The sequence below is a fragment of the Acipenser ruthenus genome, chromosome 33 (genome assembly GCF_902713425.1).
Source record: "Acipenser ruthenus chromosome 33, fAciRut3.2 maternal haplotype, whole genome shotgun sequence".
Lineage (NCBI taxonomy): Eukaryota > Metazoa > Chordata > Actinopteri > Acipenseriformes > Acipenseridae > Acipenser > Acipenser ruthenus.
The window spans coordinates 2,476,271-2,499,373 of NC_081221.1; the positions used below are offsets into that span (position 1 = coordinate 2,476,271).

Below are 23,103 nucleotides of genomic sequence, written 5' to 3' on the forward strand. Positions count from 1 at the left end.
ATTTTAAAACTGTGTCTCCACACTCATTGTAATGGATATAACAATCACTCTCCTGTATAACTACACAGTTTACAAAGCAATGCACAATTTCACACTAAAGCCACTAGCATAAAATACATCTGTAGACTGCTATGTGTATTGCCTGTCTTAAACAAACCACACTACAGGCTATGCAAGCAATGGTTCCTAGTCTGTGCCTTGACTTTCAGAAAATGTCTGCATGTACTTTGTCTCATCCAAAATACCCCAGACCACAGGAAAACAAGACACCGTCATATAAGAAACTCACGTCACTTGAGTAGTTAAAACACAGTATTGCTGCAAAATACCCAAGCCACTAAAAATATACCGCAGCATATACAAGGCTATGAGGCACACGAGACCTGGGCCTCGGTTAAAATCATACTAATAATTATTTATTTAGGCCTTTTACACGTTGCTTTGCCGCAAATAAAAACGCATTTCATCGCTCGTTGTGTGCACACATCAATTCCCTTGTCCCGCTGTTGAGATAGTTTTAAAATACGTTCTGTGAAAATATACATCGACACAGACTTATTAAAAAGGGAACGAGACGATTAACTAAGACCTCGACCTACTCCAGCGAATAACTTTAACGTGCAGAATAAAGGTAGTGGAATAAAATTATTTGCTGTGCATTTAAAGCAAGTGTTCTTACAATGCAAACAGATCATTAATCATTGCAATTGTTCTTAATTGTATTTATTGGGCTGCGGTTTGCAAGGAGCCTCGCAGCTGGCCAATCACATTAATAGAAGTCAAATGCATATTCATGAGTATAAAAAAGAACACAGCCAAACAGCTTGGTCAGTCAAAAAGCTGGAGCTGCGACCCTCACGTGCTTACACCTCACGATTCTGTCTGTCTTGTCAACCCATTTAAGCTCATTTTATTGCTGAATGTGATTTTATAATTAATATCACACAAAACTTGTATGCAAGCAAGCATATTCTCGGTATTTGGATGATGACATCACTGTTAAATGATTTGTTTGATCAGGATTTAAAACTAAGTATAGTGTCTACAACAATTATTCTGGCATTGCTGCATTTCGTATTTTCTTTTATATTGGAATTTGAATGCTGAAAAGAAAAAGCTGCTTGTTTGCACTGGCAAAACCACACAGGTCCTGCAAATTTAGAACTTCAGGTACTCCAGATTCTATAATAGTATCAGAAAAAAAACCTGTTACAAAAACTTTAATAGGGATGGAGGAGGGCAAGTGCCTCTGTGATTTTTCATGGCTGGCTAAGGCCCTGTTATAAATCAGCTTAGCCAGCAGCTAAGCAAAAGTGGGCACAGGATTTGATGTTGGTGGCTAATTCCTTCGTACTCATGGTGTTAGTAAAGAGACACTGTGCTTAAGCCAGGATGTGCCACCCTTAGTTGGCATGAGGCATTAAGCTAGGTCATGTCTCCCTTGCCAAAATGAATGCTACATTTCTATGTCCCAGTGGGGCTGACTTGAAGGTTATCAAACCTGCTTTATTTCTATCAGCCGCAGTTCAAAATCAGCCCCAGTTAGGACTGTGGGCTGGCAGAACTCAACCCCTCGGGCAAGAGGTGGGTTTTATGGTATAAGATGACACTGTTTTGAAAGCCAGTATTAAACACTTAAGAAGAAAATTATGTAGCTAGAAAACAACTGAACATACATAGTCAATCAATTAAAAATCATGTCAAAGTTCACAAAGGTCTGCTCAACAGTTAGGAATACTTTGATGATACTATTTAGAGAATACCTGGGTGGGGGAATAAACAGAATCCGAGATTATAAAGTAAAACATATAAAAAAAAAAGTTAAGTCAGAAGAAGTTGATTAATATAATAAATCCACTACATTCAGTCTGAATCGTTACACTGACAAAGGCACAAGGCAAAACGTTTGTCTGCTTGAGATAACAGGCAAAAACCACCAACTAACAAAGCTGTTTTGAAATATACTATAGGCACACAGAAAAAAAAAAGTCTATCCTCACTCAATGACAGAATCTTCACCACTGTCAGTGGTATGCAATGTTATTAATGCAGAACTCACCCTCATTTGAAAGCGTATTTTGTCTACTTTAAGATGTGGTATGACGTGGAGCTGTGAAGTGGTGCTGTTACCATGGAAACAGGGGCTAAACAATGACACCCTCAACACATTAGAATGACCACATTGAAATATCTGCATTTGTTTCTTTTGTAATGATTCTGCATTATTTCAAGACATCAAATTGGATTTCTTTGTTACCTCAATGCATCACAACAACAATCTAAAGGGTAAAATAAAATCTAATGATTATTATTATTATTATTATTATTATTATTATTTTTATTATTATTATTAATTTCTTAGCAGAAGCCCTTATCCAGGGCAACTTACGATTGTTACAGGATATCACATTATTTTTTTACATACAATTACCCATTTATACAGCTGGGTTTTTACTGGAGCAATCTAGGTAAAGTACCTTGCTCAAGGGTACAGCAGCAGTGTCCCCCCCCCACCTGGGATTGAACCCAGCACCCTCTGGTCAAGAGTTCAGAGCCCTAACCACTACTCAACACTGCTGCCCCATTGTTGTACAGGTATTATTGAAATGTAATAGCACTGGTGACATTTCTAGTCAACATCGTTATCATCATCATGTTCTTCATCATGATCTTTGTCGAGAGTGCATGGGTTTCCACAGTCTTCATTGCTTTGACATGTACACAGTTCTGTGCATGCAAAATTGTTCTGACTACTGATTGTGCAGCGACCCCTACTGGTACAGGCACAAAATAAGGTCTCGCAGATAGCACAGATGCCATTGGGCCTTTGAATAATACAGTAAGTAGTTCATCATCCACATTTCTCTATCTTGTTGTAATGGTGAGCCAATATCTGGTTTGCCTATGTGCGACATCCAAATCTTTATTTGCCAAGATTGGCTTGACTTGTCCTTTTTGATGTCTAGATTGAAGTACAAACAATTCAGGTCTTGGTGGGTCTCCTTTTCTTTCTCACGCTGGTCATAAAGCACTGTTACTAACTTCTTTGATGCAGAAATTGCATCTTATTTATCACACTCTCCCAATTTGGCAAAATGTGTTATTGCTTGCCTCCAACCTTAGATCCTGTCCAGTGCTGTCTTTCTGCAGTTTTCACAGAGCTGCTGTTGTCATATCTATCAAAAACTTCCATTGCAAAATTAGCTTTGTCAAATCCTTTTAGGACCTGCCTCAAGTACTCAGCAGCCAATTCATCAAATGCATGGAATTTATCTCCAGCCATCATTTGAATGACAGCCGTGGTATCTCCAATGTACACTGTGGTTTCTTTCTTGCATCCTTGTAGCTCATGGATTATTTCAACTTGAGCTTCCAGCTGATGCCCAAATTCAGCTTTGTCTGATTTTTTTTTATTGTTCCATCAGCATGGAAGAGGGACACAGACACAGGTCCTATTGGGTGACAGAACAATTGCCATTGAAACATCATCTTTGCATCTTGATAAGGATAGGGCTCTGTGGAAAACAATTTCTGGACTGATAGCTGCTGTGATCGCCCCTCCCTTGCCAGACTTAAATTTGGTCTTCTTGGCCATGTCAGCAACGTTTTGATGCTAGATTTCTTCCTATTTTCAATAGAGATGCTTGTGCATCTGATGTTACAAGCAGTCCAGTAGATATGTTGATAAGAACCTCTGGGTGTGATTCAGGGTTAAATGGGTTTATCATATTGTTGATGACATGGTTTGTAACATGCTATTCACCCCTCTTCAGTGCAGAGGCAAGGACTTGTTTGTGGACTTTTTCTTCACTACTTGTTAGGCCATTTCTTTCTCTCATAGCTTTTGTATATTCACCTAGGACATGTCTGTTGAGGGTCTGACAATGTCTGGCTTCATTCTTGTCAGTCCTACAATCCCACTGCTGCCTTTTGAGTCTTTGATGACAGTTTTCTCTGTTCCCATGTCACTCCATATTCCATTGAAAGAAACAGGAGTCTGACGCACAGCAAATTCCCCAGATTCAAAGGCAATGTGTACTTCTTCAGGAAAATTTAGCTTATCAAGTATTTGTAGATTGGTATCTACCTGGCAGAGTTGGGACTGTTTGCAGCAAAGAAGTATGGAAGCATGGCACGCTGTGTGTATAGGCTCCAATCACCCTCTCTCTCTCTCTGCACGGACATTTAGAAGTAATATTAGCATAACTTGGAGAAAATTATCCCAGAACTTGAATGTAGGAGACTGGGCATACCTCCATGTTTGAAATTCTTCCAGTAGTGGTAGCATCAAAACTATATAGAAAACTTGTCAACATCCATTGCATACAGAACGATCCCCCAAAAACCGGGTTTCTGCAATGGTTACTACAACTAAGAGTGGTACTAAATGAATGTACTAAACATCTTGGTGGTGGTCATCATTTCACAGATTGAGCACACTGTAAAAATGGTTTGTAAAGTTATTTTGGGGGTGCTAAAGGCACAATATATCAATAAAATGTTTAATATATTATGAATACATCATTTTATTTGAAGCGATATGTTATCCATGTTACTCGACTTAATGTGGTGATTTTATTGATGTTACTAACAGATCAATTAACATGACTAATAATTGATTAATAATTGATTAATCCATTGATTAATGTATTTAATGCTCTAGGTATGGGCTGTCAAACACAGGATTGGTCTGTGAGGCACTGACCTCCATCTTTTGTTCTGAATCTTCTTGAAAAAAAATGTTTTTGTAGATAAAACATGAAAGCATAATTGCTAATGTTTGGTAAGTGCTTGGCATGTGTATTTTGGTTATCATTGCAATTTTTATTACTTTTTCTTAATATATTCAACCATTATTGTTTATAGGTACTGTAACAGGGGGAGGTGTTACGTGAGATCGTCACTGAATAATACTGAGGCTGACACAGTCCCTGCTACACCACTAACCCTTACTGTACTTAGTTTGGGATTAAATCCGCTAAACTGCTCTCTCTGTCACAGTACCGCAATATTTCGAAAGAGATCCTCCCTCAGGCACTCTGCATTTAATTCACAAGAGATTCATCTGCGTTCTGATCTCTCGGATTTCATAACTTTCTTTGCAATTGTTGTAAGAGTGTTTTTTTTTGCATAATAGGAGTTCAGTTGGCAGTGATTGAAAATACATTAAAATACGTCATAAAAAACAGGTTATCAGTAATAAATTATTGATTAAGTTTGTTTCTTAATGCAAATGTATCCACAGTGTAATATAAATCCTATTTAAATATCAGCAGAAAGGCCAACCATTGTGTGTGTGTGTGTGTGTGTGTGTGTGTGTGTATGTGTGTGTGTGTGTGTGTGTGTGTGTGTGTGTGTGTGTGTGTATATAGTTTGAGAAAAAGGAAAACTGCTGTGTACCAAAATGATCAATAAGAAAAAAGAAAAAAAGAAAAGGATATTTCAGGTACTTAAAAAGGTAGAATAATTGATTACAAAGCAATTATCAGGACGTTTCGGACAAGTCCTTCATCGGCTGAATACAAAAAAACAAAAAAAACAGTGCTTTAAGAAGTTGATAAAAAACAAACAAGTAGTCTTTTAAACAAAATTCCAGAATGTTGATGATGATGATGATGATGATGATGATGATGATGATGATGATGATGATGACCTCAGAATAGAATGTTCATTCCAAATGGCTCCAAAGTGCCTAGTTTGAAAATAAGTTCACATTCCTTTTGTTTCCTGACAGCATTAGTTCCATAGCATTGAACCATCCCACAAATTGTGATGTCTTCTATAGTGTGGTCATTTCTGTTAAAATGTCTGGCGACAGGAAAGGTAGAGGTGTTAATTCGTATACTTCTCAGATGTTCCACAAAGCGATCAGCCAAGCGTCGTTTTGTTTCACCAATATATAGCTTGTTACATTTGATGCAGCCAATGCAATATACTATTCCTTTACTAATGCAAGTAAAAGTATCATGGATAGTAAATGAGGATTTTGCTCCCTTAACTACTGTGTTGCTGTGACTGTATTTACAAGTTGCACAACATGACCTATTGCATGAAAACGTACCCTTAAGATTGGGTCGAATGTTACTGTGGACCATATGCTCTCTTAGATTTTTGTCTCTTCTGTAAGACATTAGAGGAGTGTTATTGAAAATAGGAGCTGTAGAAGGATCATTATTATTATTATTATTTATTTCTTAGCAGACGCCCTTATCCAGGGCGACTTACAATTGTTACAAGATATCACATTATACATTATTTCACATTATACAGATATCGCATTATTTTACATACAATTACCCATTTATACAGTTGGGTTTTTACTGGAGCAATCTAGGTAAAGTACCTTGCTCAAGGGTACAGCAGCAGTGTCCCCCACTGGGGATTGAACCCACAACCCTCCGGTCAAGAGTCCAAAGCCCTAACCACTACTCCACACTGCTGCCCTACTAATTATATATAATATAATATATATAATGATGACGTTTCAGACAAAAGCCCTTCATTAGCTGTGTAGAAAGAAAAGTAAACACAGAGCAGGCCATTTTTTCAAGAATTATGTGGATGATGTCATGATTATGTCAGAATAGAATGTTCATTCCAAAATGTTCCAAAGTTCCTAGTTTGAAGATAAACTCATGTTCCCTTTGTTATATATATATATATATATATATATATATATATATATATATATATATATATATATATGGAAATAAAAAAGGTACCAGGAAGCAGCAGTTCATTTTTTGTTGTTCTTAATAAATATGGATCCACAAATTTCAGAATAACATACACAGAATCTTCAAATGCTAAGGATTTAATGCTTTGGTTATCTTACGCCTAAAATATTCCTTCAATTCTTCCTACCAGATCAGGCTGTGCCACCCTACACCCACCTACCCGGCATTATAATTTTTATGTGATGCCAAACAAGGTAAGCCGTCAATTAGAAACAGGAATGCATTAGAAGGGCTTCCAGTAATTCTCTCTGCTGATTTTCAAGAAACCAGGTTGCATTTATTATGCATGCCTAATTACATGGTGACCACCTGGACAGAGATCCATTAAAGCCCAATTATATGGAAATGGTTGTAAGAAGGGATGACAATGATTGGAAGATGATGCAGGGAAGACTAGATTGGTATGTATTTTAATCATGATCTCTCTATTTTAATACATTTCAAGGCAACTATTGGAAGTACAGGCTTCTTAGATCTGGATTGCTGGGGCAATTTTAAATCATCTACATTTTCTAAATATCTAATTTGTTACCTGCTTGATATCCTATTGTGTGTGATGCTATATAAGAACATAAGAACGTTTACAAACGAGAGGAGGCCATTCGGCCCATCTTGCTCGTTTGGTTGTTAGTAGCTTATTGATCCCAGAATCTCATCAAGCAGCTTCTTGAAGGATCCCAGGGTGTCAGCTTCAACAACATTACTGGGGAGTTGGTTCCAGACCCTCACATATTGTTGATTGGATCATTATTTGCTATTCCGGCATGAATTTGCTTCAAAGCTGATTTTCTGAAATAAGGTGGGGAAGTATATTAGTGTTGCACAGTTTTCAGTGCGCAATTATTATTCACCTATGGGCTTTAGTGCACTGTGCTGCTTTGAGAAGTATTTTAAAAACCAGTGCATTTTTTTTTGTTGGAATAGCAATAGTCAGCATGCCAAAAATGTTATATTTAAAAAGATAATAGAAAATATTAAATTAGGTATTTTAAGCAATGGATTACTGAAGTCTATAAAATATGATAAACACTGTACCATCTTGTAAATGTTCTGTCAGTTGACTATTTTACAGGGACTGTATTATTTAGAATACATTTAATAGAGAACCTTAGTGTTTATTAATTGATTTATTTTTTCATATGACAGCCAGACACAAAATAATATTTCTTACTTTTATGTATAATCGATAATTTAATCCATTAAAATCAATTTTAGGATTTGCATTGAAAAATCATGTCATATATTCACTGTTGGATTTCAAATTACAGATCTCATTACACACACACACACACAAGCTTTGTTTGACTAATAAATGACCTCAAAAATGAGGTTACGGTAGCAAATTATACAGATAACATGTTCCAAAATGACAGTATAATCTTATAATCCTACATTTTCTTTTTATGCACTGTTCTATCTAAAAGGGTTTAGGGATTAGCACATGAAGTTTTATTGATCACAATAAGCAACTAACCAATGTCTTGTTTCATTGCATTATGCCACAGCCGTGAATTATCTGTTCTTCTCCTCTGATGACAGCTACCACCTGAGCAAGATTGGGGCTGATCAGCATTAGGGTGGGAGACTGTAAAGGAAAACCAAATGTTAATGGTTTCTCAGACAGTTGTACTGAATTTCTGATGCATGCTCTGGTTTAAATTAGCTTTTACTAAAGAGGAGAAATTTAATTTTATTTATGTGATTATTGTACAGCCACGGTATGACGAAAAATGTGTTGAATATGAAGTGTATCCCCTTCAGCCACAGTGTGCACAATTGTACCATGTTAGGTTTCCTATGTATGCATCTATTTTATAATGCATATATGTTTTTTGTGGCAGGGCAACTTTTCAAACTCCATAGCGTTCATACATGTATATTTGCACCTAATTACAATGTTGTTATGCATAGTTACGATGTACTTAATGTGTAAATCATTTTGCACATATATGTAAGTACACAACTGTATCAGAAAAAAAAGGTTAGAGTTAGGTTTAGAGTTTGGGTTAGATTTAGGGTTAGGGTTAGAGTTAGGATTCGTGTTATAGCATGCAAAATAATTACACATTAAGTACATTGTAACTACGCATAATAACATTGTAAGTACACATGCATTTACTAAGTAACTACAATGTAAATACACAGTAATTAGAGACCAGTTTTCTAACCTGGGCTTTCATAAGCCATTGCTGGTAATCGGCTGCAATATAAAAAATGCGGAGCATGTGATTACACTTCTGTTTAGAGTAGCTTCCCTAAGCGAAGTACTGTGATGAAAGGAGTTCTCTGAATGAGTGGATGTCTGTTTACTATTATGAATAACCTGTTGTCAATGCATTGTTGTTTAATATAACAAACGGGGCATGACTGTATATCTTTCCTATAAAAAGTGAAAAAGCATGTGGGCGTCTTTAGGAAATAATTTCAGGCGTACACACATTTCTTGCATTTAAACATGCAATTTATATATTGCTCCAGGTTGCCGTGACTCCCACCAAGTTAAATAAAGCAATGAAAAGCTTGGTGACGCATAAACTGGCTTGTAGAAACCCTATTCTCCCCAATACAGAGCCCACCCTCAGTCTCTTCTCTTATACTGTGAGGTGAACTAAACCCAGCCTATTTTCCTATTATTTAAACATCAGTGTGGTTGGTTCCAGTAGAATATAAAGTAATGCTGCAGGCTTTGGAAAGGAATGAAAACTATTGCAGAACTATTGCAGGGACCACTATGGCTGGCATTGACTTTGCTTGTCTAAACACAGGGCAGATTTCACCTTGGTCAGCATGAAGTGACACGAGTGATTAATAGACTACAACACAAGGTCTTTAGAGTATAATGAACACGGAAACACTGATGAAGTGCAGCAGATAGAAGTATTGAGAGAAAGGCCATATTGGCGGCTGCTGTTATTAACCCCGGTTCGAAAATGGTCACGGTGCTGTAAACTCTCACGGTAATTTGCTTTCAGTATTCTGCCCTCTCGGAGGGTCTCTCTCTGTCACTTCGAGTTCTAGATAGAGGGACAGGCAATTGCTCTGCAGGAGAGAGAGAGAGAGAGAGAGAGAGAGAGAGAGAGAGAGAGAGAGAGAGAGAGAGAGAGAGTGTGAGTGAGAGAGTGAGTGGGCGCAGAGTTCGTCATTTCTTACTGATCTGCCGGGAACTGAAACCACCAAACTTTCCTTAAGGGTTAATGTGTACGACTGAAAACAGCTAACTGCAAACTGGTGGCATATGGGAAATTAGTGCTGTGTGATTTGCTCTATGGAGGCTGGCATTTTATACTGCAGTAAAGGGGTAGCAAAGTATATTATTATTATTATTATTATTTATTTCTTAGCAGACGCCCTTATCCAGGGCGACTTACAATGGTTACAAGATATCACATTATTTTTACATACAATTACCCATTTATACAGTTGGGTTTTTACTGGAGCAATCTAGGTAAAGTACCTTGCTCAAGGGTACAGCAGCAGTGTCCCCACCGGGGATTGAACCCACAACCCTCCGGTCAAGAGTCCAGAGCCCTAACCACTACTCCACACTGCTGCCCCAGTATAGGACAGCATATTGAGAGCAGTTTATAAAAGGCAATGACAAAGCACTGAGAAGTGTGCAGAGTTACTGCGGCAATCGTAGAGGACTTAAAAAGAATGGATTTTGGAATAGGTTTCAACATGCAGTCCTTCTTATTAGCCCTTTAAGACACTGATTAACCTTAAAGTGACCTCATAAAAAAGATCAATTGACCGTACACTGTTCCTGAAGATAAATCAAATGCACTATAAATCAGCCTTCAGTTTGACAATAAATGACAAATGTTTTGATCAATCCTGCAACAATGAAAAAAAAAAATTCAATTGTTTCTGACTAATTCTAACAAATAAAGTACACCCTACTGTGCATATAGGGGCTTGCGCTCGTGGGTTTATAGTTTCACCAGAACTCCTTGACAAAATTACACCTTTAGTATGTACAGTTGGATGTATTTCATTCCTTATGTTCTAAAAAAGAAATACTGTAAAAATAGAAAATATATAAAAGGTTGTGTTCAAATTCTCATGGGTTCTTGAAATTAAAATGGGAACAATCCAGTTAACATGTTCTGTTTAAATACAACATTGCCATGGAAATACAACATTGCCATGTAAATACTTGCATTTCAATCTGGAAAGGAACTATTCTCAGTCAACATGTTTAAATGTTGCCTGGCAACTGGCAATAACAATCTCTTTTTAGATATATATATATAACCCATGTTAGCAAAACACTGCTGTGCACTAGCTGGTGCTGTTGGATTTGGCGCTACCTGGTGGCAAAACATTGTAACTGCCAGCACAAAGCCATATTTGGAAAGGGTTACTGTATAGGTGCAATCAAACATGTGAGCACTGTCATTTTAAGTTAGATTTTGCTGAATAAAAGATCTTCGAAAAGAACTAAAAACGAACTAAATACAAATAATAAAGTGACTTTTTAAACAAGCCTACCAGCTTGTTGATAAGCAAGGACAAGCTTACTCTTTTACCCCGCAGCATGGTACCTTTCATAAAAATCAAATCTTATCGTTTTAACAGTTTTACCAGGAATCCAGCAGTGACGACAGACTTGGCTTCGAAGGACATTGCTGTGAGCTGCTGGTTGCTGTATTTTTTATGATCCATTTTAGACAGCAAACGGATACAAACACTCCTTGCACAGGGTTAATGACAGGAGCGCATGGATGCATTGATCTTTGGTGGGCATCTGAATAAAGCTGACGTTGGGTTTAGCCTTAATAAGCAGTCATCGGTGTCTCTTGTCCCATCCATTCTCCATCACACACACGATCAGGGTTGTGGGCTGAATTCCTGTTTTTTAATTCCATCAAATCAATCTCCAATTCCAATTCCAGTTCCCATTCTCATTTAATCAATTCCAACACATTACTGATCAAAATTGCAATTAGCAGTATTCTGTATAAATGAGATTCTCGCTTATATCAATCAATCAATCAATCAATCAATCAATTTTATATAGTGCCTTTTATAGTGGACCACCATCACAAAGAGCTTGACAAGATGCAGTAACAACAAGAAAATCCATAATACTTTAAATACAGAGAAATGCATAATACATGATAGTAGCATAATACATGAAATAGTAGCAGCAACACAGCAGCTAATAGCAGAGATCAGGCTTAGAGCATGGAAAGCAAGAGAGAACAGATGGGTCTTGATAGTTGATATAAAGCGAGCGACGGTGGGAGCATCACACACCAAACTTAAATTGCTTAAACTGAAGTCGCTGTGGGTCAATTAAATTGGCTTCAAACAAAAGCAGTGAACAATCACAATTATTATGTCTCAAAAATAACAATTCTTCTAATTATTATTTATTTTTTAGCAGATGCCCTTATCCAGGGCGACTTACAATTGTTACAAGATATCACATTATTTTTTTTACACATTATTTTTTACATACAATTACCCATTTATACAGTTGGGGTTTTATTGGGTACCTTGCTCAGCAGTGTCCCCACCTGGGATTGAACCCACAACCCTCCGGTCAAGAGTCCAGAGCGCTAATCACTACTCCACACTGCCCAATTGATTGCAATGTGTCCTATACATACACCAGGTTTAACAAAGACCTGCCATATCACTGTCAGTGGCTCGGCCATCATGTCTGGCTCTTACGCCTTAAACAAAGTTTAAGGCGTAATACTGGTGTCAACAAAGCCCTAATTTTCTAAGGCTGTCAAAAAAAATAAAAAATAAATGCTACATTTATGTAGGGAAGCACCTGCCAACCTGTTTATCACCTTAAAGTTTAGAGTTAGAGAGGTAATGACTAACCAATGTTTAAAAGACATTAAAAACAGTATAGTTGGGGATCATTGTTATTGTAATACAGTAAGACCTTAATTATCTGAGCCTTGATTATCCAAACAGCTCCCTGGAAACCTGTCCTTTTATCATAGAGAATGCACAACCAGCTCATAACCTTTGGTTATATTATTTGAGGGTGTTTGTTGATTGAAAAGTCATGTAAACCTTCTGACAGTTCTAACAATCAGATTGTACCACCACCCCCTGATCCCAGTTAGTTTGGATTATAGAGGTTTGCCTATAATTTAAAAAACATGCACATTTTAACATGTATTTTGAAGAAGACAGAAAAACAAGACTTTACGACAAATAAAGCCGTCCTGCTTAACCTGCGGAAAGCAAACGCCAGCCCCAGAGAGAGGAAGTGAATGTGGCGTTGCCTAGGTGATCGTTTTCTCCAACCAGTTACAATGGGCTTTGAGCACAGAAGCTCTGGAAGACTTAAATGTGTTAAAAAAATCAATTCACCCCATCTCCTTTATTAGCCTCCCTGCCATTTCCACTGCTTCCGCAATACTTGGAATTATTATTTTTTTGGACTATTTTAACCACCATTTGTTTCTCTGCCTCATTCCTGCTTTCAAGGCCTCTTTTCACCTGTCAAACCAGCAGATGTTACCAAACATCCTTGGATTCAAATGGACAATATTTATCAAGCCTTTTGAAATTATATAGACACATCTCAAAGCTATGTACTCCATTCATTAGGGTTTTTTTTTTTTCTGGTTTGGTAACTTTATTGGGTGTTTTCTCCTTTCCGAACAAACGAATTTAGCAATTACGTATCTTGAAAAATACACTGAATCAGGTGCAGTGTTTTTACATGCTATGACCACAAGATGGCAGAGCGCACCCATAACAGTCTCATTTATAATACAGCCATTTTACTGTTTTTGTGTGTGTGTTTTTTTAAAAACCTTTCTCCTACCCCTTATACAGTATGTGCATAACTAAACATTCAACAGTGCAACATTTAAAAACACTAAAAGAAAAAAATACATTAAAACATTTGGACTAGAAGTCCAAGAATTCTCACTGAGTGTATCTTTGAATTAGCTGAGCGTGTTCTACACAACAGAACGCACACATTCCTTCTATTTGCTGTACAGGAGAATGCTGGTGTAAACAGCAACCAACCAGCTGTGACTTTAAGCAATGCTTATCTTTTGCTCATTCCAGACCAGTGATTTCATACAAGGGGAACCAGGTCACCTGATCTGTAAAATTGTGAAAGATACGATTGAAGTTTAATGTACCTCTTCGGTGGTAGGTATCATTAATACTCCTCCACACGCAAAGCTTCTCTCCCCAATACAAAAGAAAAGTTGCTTTCCAAACTACATTTTTCTAAAATGTGGGTCTTTGGGGCTTATCTCGAAGGATTGCACTTGTTTTTTTCTTAAACGAACTGGACAATGACTGTCACAATTGTAATGTGTTAAGTGCCCAGCAGGTGGGAGAAACGAGTCCAATAAATATCCCATATAGATCAGGGGTGGGCAAATGAATTGGGGCAATTAAATAACTAAGCATTGGTGGAAGCAGACGGGTGTGGAAGGGGCACAGTTGCCTATCTTTGATATAGATGTTTGATTGGAAGGGATATACTGTACATGTATATCATTTTATTTATTAATTTTTTTCTTCATAATGTAATTAATCTTTAACATCTTGCTCCGGAATTCATGCTGTAGGAAGTACTGGTGTCCTGTGGTGAACATATCCCAGATTAGGGAAATCCCCTGCAGTGTTTTGTTTGTAGATTTCCACAGAAGAAATCTTTACAAATAGTCCTTGTTACCGGAAACTTTTTTTTTTTTTTTACATTAGTAGGTAATATGCTTGGAATGCATTACAGTTTTAGGTTTTGTACAAAAAGGTTGCTTGTTTAGTGCAATCCATTGTCAGATATGTATATCTTAATTGAAGCTTCCTTAAAATAAAATGTTTTTTTTTTTTTTTAATACATTAAATTGTATCATTTATAAGGAAAAACTATATAACCAATTACCTGATTAATTGGTTCAATAGTTTGGCCCTGAAGAAAACTACTTATATTTGATCCTATTATGTATGACACAGTGTTATAGTATTTATTTTAAACTCAAGCCAGTAGATGCATAAATAATGCCTCTCAAACAAGATATATATTTTTTTTTTGTGAAATGTATCTGTACAAAAGAGGTTTTTGCCCCCATTTCACAGTGTATTTGCATGACTTTAGAGAACACCCAAACTGTAGCAATTGTGAGACTAGTCAGGATGAAATGGATTGAACTCTCTTGTCATGTTGAATAGGTGTAATATAAAGGATCTCAGATGAAACCCGGGTGCCTTGCAGTCAAGTAGAAACTTTTACGAAAAGGATGAAACTACTGAACCAAATGTGAAGTTCTGTAAAAGGAAAAACCCCTTTTTGAGATGAAACTCAATTTGATAAATGTTTTGTAATACAATAAAAAAGCGATGATGAAGAAGGAGGGTCTTTGATGTAAAAAAAAAAAAAAAAAAAATCCCTCAATTAAAAATAATTCTGTTCTGTAGTGACGGAGAAACAAATCCTCAAAACAATTGTTTGTGGGTTGCCCAGTTTTAGCAAGGATCATCAGATATTGAATAAACTACTAATTCAACATTTCACTATTCCTTGTGATTGATAAAAACTGTGACAGACTGACCTTTTTATAGCTTAATAATGTTTATTATTAAAATGTTCAGGCAATTACTTACAGCATATAATTGTACAGAAAACAAGTGCTTCAAGATCACATTTACAATGTTGCTGATTACAAAATGAATACAAATGCCATCTTGGCAACATTCTACGCCAATAAAGCTGAATGCTTGCTTTACCTTAACAGTTTGAATGATCAGCACAGCTTTAAATTGTATAAAAAAAGGAGAACAAAATAACACAAAAGGAGAGAGGAAATATATAATATTTGTCAATCGGCATTGACTACACAACTGTCCAGACTCCCCTCTATTCCTGTAACATGCCAATCCATACAATGTCTCCCTACGTTTAACATGTAACTAAACTAATATGGTACATAATACTATTACTACACATACAGTATACATTTATTTAGTCTTACTGGAGGACAGCACTTTTGTGGATACAAAAACAAAGCTTTGTATTTCACTAAACCAACACCCCATTTGAAAGCAAAGCAACCACATGACCATATATCGGTGATTGCACATACTGTGCATTAAAAAAAAGAAAAAAAAAAAAGGCTGGGGCGATGCCTAATTTTTCACTATCGATATATCGTTCTCCAAAAAAACAGATGCAATGATTTATCGGCGTTATGAAAAAGGTAAAAAAAGAAACACAGTAATGCATGTGGAGCTGTGGATTACTGTGTAACATTGCTAGTAACGCTTTAAAAACTATGCATATGAAATTGATTACATCTCTTTTATGCATATAGTAATTAAATATATTATATATTTATTTATTTACCTTGTTCGTGTTGATTTGTATCAGTTGGGGCAGACTGCTACCCCGTCACAAGCATTAATACCCTGTATCTTTCTAAACAAGGGATTTAGGGAAGCTTCCCTAATAAAAGCTGAATCTCAAACAATAATTGTGTGAATATAGTAATTGTGTATAATGGTATTTAAAACAGGATTCATTTACCCGACTTTTTACATGTCCTTACTCGGGTTCCACTGCAGTCGGGTATGCGACGGACCATTGTGTGTGTGTGTGTATATATATATATATATATATACACACACACACACACATTATACATACATTATACATACACCATACCAAAAGGTGCAAAATAAAAAAAAAGTGAATATATCTTTTCTTCTACATGGGTGAAGCAGCGTCTGAACTGAACTCCATGTCCAGGGTAAGTGTGTCTGTGAATAAAAAGAAAAAAAAACAAAAGTAAATCATCATCATCATCATCAGTAGTACTAAAAAAATGAGAGAGATGTGTGCCAACTGAGTCTTAAGGAGAACGTTAATGAACAAAAAACTAAAATCAGAACATTGTTTTGATGCAAAAAAATGAGTCACAGGATCCTAAAACGACAAGCCAATATTAGGTGGGAGATGATACATTTAATATTGGCAAATTTTAAGATATTATTATTATTTTTTATTTCTTAGCAGACGCCCTTATCCAGGGCGACTTACAATTGTTACAAGATATCACATTATACATTATTTCACATTATACAGATATCACATTAATTTTACATACAATTACCCATTTATACAGTTGGGTTTTTACTGGAGCAATCTAGGTAAAGTACCTTGCTCAAGGGTACAACAGCAGTGTCCCCCACTGGGGATTGAACCCACAACCCTCCGGTCAAGAGTCCAGAGCCCTAACCACTACTCCACATCAGCTTTTAAATTCAGAATCTCAACAGATTCCGAGATACGAGGTGTGTCAAACGGCAACTATAATTAGACTGTGATATTGATGGCTATCTGAAATGTTGGTAGATCTAGCGTGGGATATATTTGTGTTATTAAGTGGGGACTAGTTTCAAATCTTTGCTCACATTCCACTCCAGTGGCATACGCTGAAATTCAGGACGGAGCGGCGCTTCGGTGGTTCAAACAATGCTGCCACTGAGCACGTGTTTTACAGCAATTTTAAAATGTCTAAAATTAAATCTTACTCGTTTAAAAAGGCCGTAAACATCGAAACAATCGAAAATTAGTATACCGTAGGTGGCTACTCGAGGCTATGTAGCTGCTCTGACTTCAAGAAGTGGTTATCAGCTTGTGTTGCATATCACCTATACAGTATTCTATATGTAATGCTGAATCTTATTAAAAGTATAAAAATGCCCCCTGCTCTGTGATTTCTTGCTTACCTAGCTGTCCTCCGGTACTGGCTTCTGCGCCCTCGTTGTGCATCAGTGAGTCCAGGGTGCGGGGAGACATTGGGAAGAGGTCGCTGGTGTTACCCGAGTTTGTCCTGCACATTAAACAAAAGAAAAAAAGAAGGGTACTCAGAATATCATAAAGCATCAAAATAGCAAAAAAAATCCACAGAACAAAGCAAAAACTGTACAAGTTAAATTATCCAAAGTTAATGCGGGGGGGGGGGGGGATTGTAGATCATTCTTCCGATTCCTAATTCTCTAAAGGTGGATCTACACTGGAAGCAAGCAAATCATTCGTAAGTGACTGGAATCTAGGGGTGTGTCCGCACCGACTGCGAGCGACACGAGCAGCTGTCTTAGTGAAGGGAGCGACTCCACAGGAATAGAAATGTGGTCTATTTTTCTCCCCACCAGTCACGAGTAGGGCAGGGGCATGTGACAGTTTCTGCTAAAATATTCGCTTTTGATGTAGATACAAAATTTGCTCGCTTCCAGTGTAGAGCCACCTTTATTTCGCCATGTCTGTGATTTAAGAAAAAAAAAAATATATATATTATATATATATATATATATATATATATATATATATTACATACAACTTAAAATGGAGAGAACAGACATGTTTTCACAAGAAAAACAAGCCATCAAAATCTGATTTGGACCGTTTTTGCTGTATGATGTATACCATGTATGATTTTAAAAAATAAATAAATAAATAAATAAACAAAAGGAGACAAAAAATTGGTTAGAAAGGATGCAGAGTTAGGTGATCTTCACAGTGTTGTGGTTAGTTTGGAAAAGGGAAATGTGCAGAAACATCTGATTTGACTCCCTTAAAAAAAAAGAAATCCTGCAAGAACAAAAAACACCAGGTCAGAGGGAAACATGTTTGTTTTATTAGAAGTTCTAATTCAAGCGACCTGCAACTACAAGCAGATTGAACAAACAGTTAATTAGCCTCACCACTACATTCACGCCCCAAAGTGGCTCAAATCAAATCTTTAAAGAAACAGTCAATATATTAGTAGGACTAAATAGTAGAGTACGTTGCAATAAGCTCTATTATTTAGATAGCAGGCTTGGTGGTCCAGTGGTTAAAGGTAGGATCTTGTTAGCAGGTGGTTCCTGGTTCAATCCCAGCCACTGACTCACTGTGTGTGACCCTGAGCAAGTCACTTAACCTCCTTGTGCTCCGTCCTTCGGATCAGACGTTAAACCAAGGTCCTATTGCAAGTGACTCTGCAGCAGTTGTGATGCACAGTTCACCCCCAAGTCTCTAAGTTGCTTTGGATAAAAGCGTCTGCTAAAATTACTGAATAAATTAAAGTGGCATTTAACAGAAGAGAAGTATACCATCATGTTGATGCTGCCACTCAACATACAAAAGAAATGCAGCACCAGTCCTGGCTATTGCAGCCAGTATAAATATCCACCAAAGGCAGTTTTACAATAACACCAGAGAAATGCCAATCCATGCAAAGTCACTGCTAGAACAAGACGGCTCATTTGAAAAAACAAAAGGATGCACACTGGGAGATTATGAGACGGCATGCATTCCTTGCACAGGTTACAGAACAGGATAGATATCAAACAAAAAACTATGGAGCATTAATCCGCCACCACACTGCTCTTAAGTATCTTGTAAATGTAGATCCACGTCACCCTACCCGCCAAATCCGTTCATCAACAGCTCACTGTCTGGCAGGTCCATGAAGACGGATGGGCACCTACGGAGACAGGTCATTTTCTCACTAGGCACTAGGGCTGTCAGTTAAGTCTCAAAATAGCAAAATCGATTAATTGGGCACACAAAATATATATCGCTCGAATAAATATCGATGATTGTACCGTCCACATACATTTCCGCTCCATTCCGGATTTTAATATCATTGCTGTGAAATAAAAGCTTGAGCACAACAACTAAATGCGAGGGGAAATAATATTATTATTAGTTATTATTATTATTATTATTATAATAAAATTGATTGACTTACCACAACATGCATTCCCGCTATAGGTCAAGCTGATCATTACTCCAAAATAGCGTTTAACATCACGGATTGTTTATTTATTATTTTTTTAATGTTAAGTGAATATTGTTAAATATTCATTATATAACAGTTCATTTTGAAACTCCAAAGCAGCGCAAACTATATACAGTCAGTTTTCTTCAATGTGCACAATTTATTTACAGGCTGTTTGCCACGGATACAAGCCTGTCGCCCTGCTCTGGATTCAACGCGCCATGCTTTTTGGTTTGTTTACATCGAATACACAGAGGGGCGTGTACTTGCAAAGCATTTTCAAAACTGATTCGCTGGTAGGATGGGCCCAGCAAATCAGATGCTAGTTAACACGAGCAGGAAAAGAAGAGCATGCCCACTGCTTGTCTGGCAGAAATACTGTAAATAGCAAGGTAGGGCATCGGTGCAGTTTCGTTGATAAACTTAAATAACGTTATTAATTATGAGCGTTATTGAACCGATTATCCAGTACTTATAAAATCGATGTATACAATGAGGAATGGAATCAATCCAAAAAATCGATTTTCAATTTAAAAAATCGCAGCCGCCCTACTATGGACCTTTCTGTAGAGAATGCTCCTGTTGCCTTCAGTATCCCCGTTGCCTTAGCAACTGTGCTTCTGGAGAGACCTTTAACCCTTTCAGTCCTGGTGGGACCTCAAGGTCCCACCTTAGCGTTGTATGTTAAACAGACGGTTTCTACAGCTATGTTCAAAACTTGCTTCATAAATGTGGAATGAAACCTGCTGAACAACACTGAATTGCATACCGCTTTGTAGTTTTCCATATACTTAACGAAAAAACTGACAAGTGAAAAATATGACACTTTGAAATCCAACGTTGCGGTAGACTTTTGTGATATAATTTTGTAGTTTCTTTGATTACATGCTGTTAAATAAAAGATTTTGTTAAATTATGTTCATATAGTTTAGTCTCAATCCTAAAATGCAAGTAAGAAATATTCTCAGCTGTATTGTTATACAAGCGAGTACAGACATGTTTGATGTTTGAGCCCAAAGATTCTTCAACTGTAATAATTACACAAGTTATTTTTCAATATGATGAGTTTAGAGGTTTTAAAAGCACCAAACGGGACTTTAAAGCCCCATTTACCAAAATATATATAAATACTAAAAAAAAAAAAAAAAAAAGGGTCCTGTTCTCATGTACACTCAAGAAAACATTTCCTTTTTTAATGATCTAACTTAACTTTGCATTCTTTAGCCCCCCCCCCGTTAAATGGGAGGTACCACATTTTCAAAAAGATGCACTAGATGAAAACGTACAAGCCAGGTCACTTTTTATTGAAATTATTTAACACCTTGCATTTGAAGGAGGTAATGCATTGTTCAGAGCCATAGGAACTTTTTTTTTTTTTTTACTGCAGCCATTCAATATAAAAGCAAAACATATAAATTACAAAAAGCTAGAATACTTACGGTGTTACACAGATGAATTTTGTCTTTAGATATGGGACTGTGCCTATTAAAAAAAAAAAAGAAACATTTGTTATATGCTAATTAACCACAAATCTGTGAATAAAAACAATAATAATAATAATAATAATAATAATAATAATAATAATAATAATACAGAAGATAATCTGTTGTCAGCCCTGTTTCTAAACAGCGGTCTTAATAATAATTTTTAAAAAGTTATTTATAGAAGCATGAGAAATCTAAATTATGCCTGTTTAACGCTACACTAGGAAAACTCTTGGGAAACACAACATAACTCTTGGGAAAGTCCACAAATATATATATATATATATATATATATATATTATATATATATATATATATATATTTTTTTTTTAAACTTTTCCCGTAAAGACAGACCCTGAAACCATTTAATGAGTTCCAGAAGGGTTTTTTTTTTTTTTTTTTTTGAAAAAGCAATAGGATTACTTTTTTTTCTTTAAACCCTACAAAACAAAACAAACATACCAAACCAGACTGCATTACAGCATTTTCATTAGAAATGCTCATCCTAATCTGGGCTTGGTGTGACAAATGGGATTCTATACACAATACAGGACAATCAACTACTACCTGGTTCAGTGAAGTCAGGCTGCTCCGTGTTCTCAGTGCGGCAGTACTTCCCAAACGCCTCCTCCTTTGGGATTTCGGGATACAGGTACACCAGGGGAGACACTAGGATGTTGGTGGCATCCATGATTTTGTAGCCCATGATGATTTCAGCGAAGGACATGCTGTTGAGCTGCTGCTTGGTGTAGGGCTCCACAGACTGAATCTGGGTCTTGCCTTAGAAGTATACAGAGGAGATTTTAAAAAAACAGGCCTGTTTCGCATTGACAGAAAGATGCTGTATTACTTATACCTCATTTCCTTGCACCACTCAACCCAGGTTGAAAACCCTGCTGACCCAGATACTGCGTTTCCAAGTAAGTTTAGCTGACCCGCATGGGCTGCAAATCTGACCTGCCACTGATTTTTCTGACCCTTTCTCTAAAGTGGGATGGGTGAAAGTACGTCACAACACGAGGGGACGTAAACATTTAATCCACATTCGGGGTGGGCAGTTTTCTCTGTGCTTTAATATTCTTGTAAGAATTGTTAGGATTATAGGAAGCAAAAGCAACTACGTCCATCCTTCGGGTTTTGTAAACAAATGGAATGTGACCTTAGCCTCAGAAACTCGCATTAGATGGAAACCGAGTCTTTCGACTTGACCAGGGTTCAGGAGGAATGCGGGAGAACCCGGGTCAGCTCGTATTGGCGGTCAGTCCGTGCTCATGGAAACGATGTATTAAAAATCAACCACATTCACATCCTGAGTGAGGACTAGCTGTGCTTACCGCTGATGTCCTTCTCCACCCAGGTGAAAGTGATACCCCCTTCCTTGCTGCTCTCGCTGAACCTTAGAAGGAAGGTCCCAGGGGGTTTTGTGCTCAGGAGGGCTCGTTCCCTCTCCTTGCTAATGAACCCCATTATGTACCTGACAAATCAAAGAAAGGCAACCTCTCAACATGTTGTCCAGCACAAGGACAAACAGTGCAGCATAGTTCTGGATCTTGCTAAGAAATAAATAATAAATCTTCGATCATAACTTACCCTTCGTTCCAAAGCGCCAGCATGTATTTTTTCACCAGGTCAATGATATTGTCCAGCCACACCCAGAATGAAAACCCTTTGCCTGCCATGTTTTCCTGCAGATAAAACAAAGTAAAATTATCACAAGATCAATTGCTCTGATATGCCAAAATACAGCAGATGTCAAAATGCATCAAAAGAAAGTAAATCTATATTCATTTTACCTTGCAGAATTTTGCCCAAGTAATTTGGCATCCTGAATAATTAACACATTGACCTAAAAAAAAAAAAAAAAAAAAAAGTTAAGTTGAGGTGGAATATGGACATAAACATACCCTCCGGTATATATTTTGCAACTCATGAATATAGTATTTAAAAATAACTTATAAATTATTTTTGTCCAATTGTTTAAGAGGTAGTGAAAGAAATGTGTGCAGCAGTCTGGAGTCTCCAAACTAAATCTGATCTGCAATGTGTTTCCAATGCACGGTTAGATTTGTTATACTAAGGCAGTGGTGTAGTCGCTTGTGGCGCTTTCAATCTATTCCATCC

The 23,103-nt window shown here is 37.0% G+C and overlaps 1 protein-coding gene across 5 annotated transcripts in view; it reads right to left on the minus strand.

Annotated features, from left to right (window-relative positions):
- Window positions 1-15,287: 15,287 nt before the first annotated feature.
- The window catches only part of LOC117433411 (signal transducer and activator of transcription 3-like), a 32,457-nt gene continuing 24,641 nt past the window's right edge, over window positions 15,288-23,103 (minus strand). For 2 of the 5 annotated variants that reach the window (XM_034055648.3, XM_034055649.3), the window contains exons 17-24: window positions 22,776-22,828; window positions 22,573-22,667; window positions 22,317-22,456; window positions 21,547-21,762; window positions 20,938-20,980; window positions 19,142-19,201; window positions 17,463-17,566; window positions 15,288-16,490 (exon numbers count right to left, since the gene is read on the minus strand). In XM_034055648.3, coding sequence (XP_033911539.1) covers window positions 16,438-16,490; window positions 17,463-17,566; window positions 19,142-19,201; window positions 20,938-20,980; window positions 21,547-21,762; window positions 22,317-22,456; window positions 22,573-22,667; window positions 22,776-22,828 — 764 coding nt within the window. In that variant the 3' untranslated portion in view covers window positions 15,288-16,437. The remainder of the gene's footprint in view (window positions 16,491-17,462; window positions 17,567-19,141; window positions 19,202-20,937; window positions 20,981-21,546; window positions 21,763-22,316; window positions 22,457-22,572; window positions 22,668-22,775; window positions 22,829-23,103) is intronic. The other 3 variants (XM_034055650.3, XM_034055652.3, XM_034055651.3) reach the window with 3 other exon arrangements.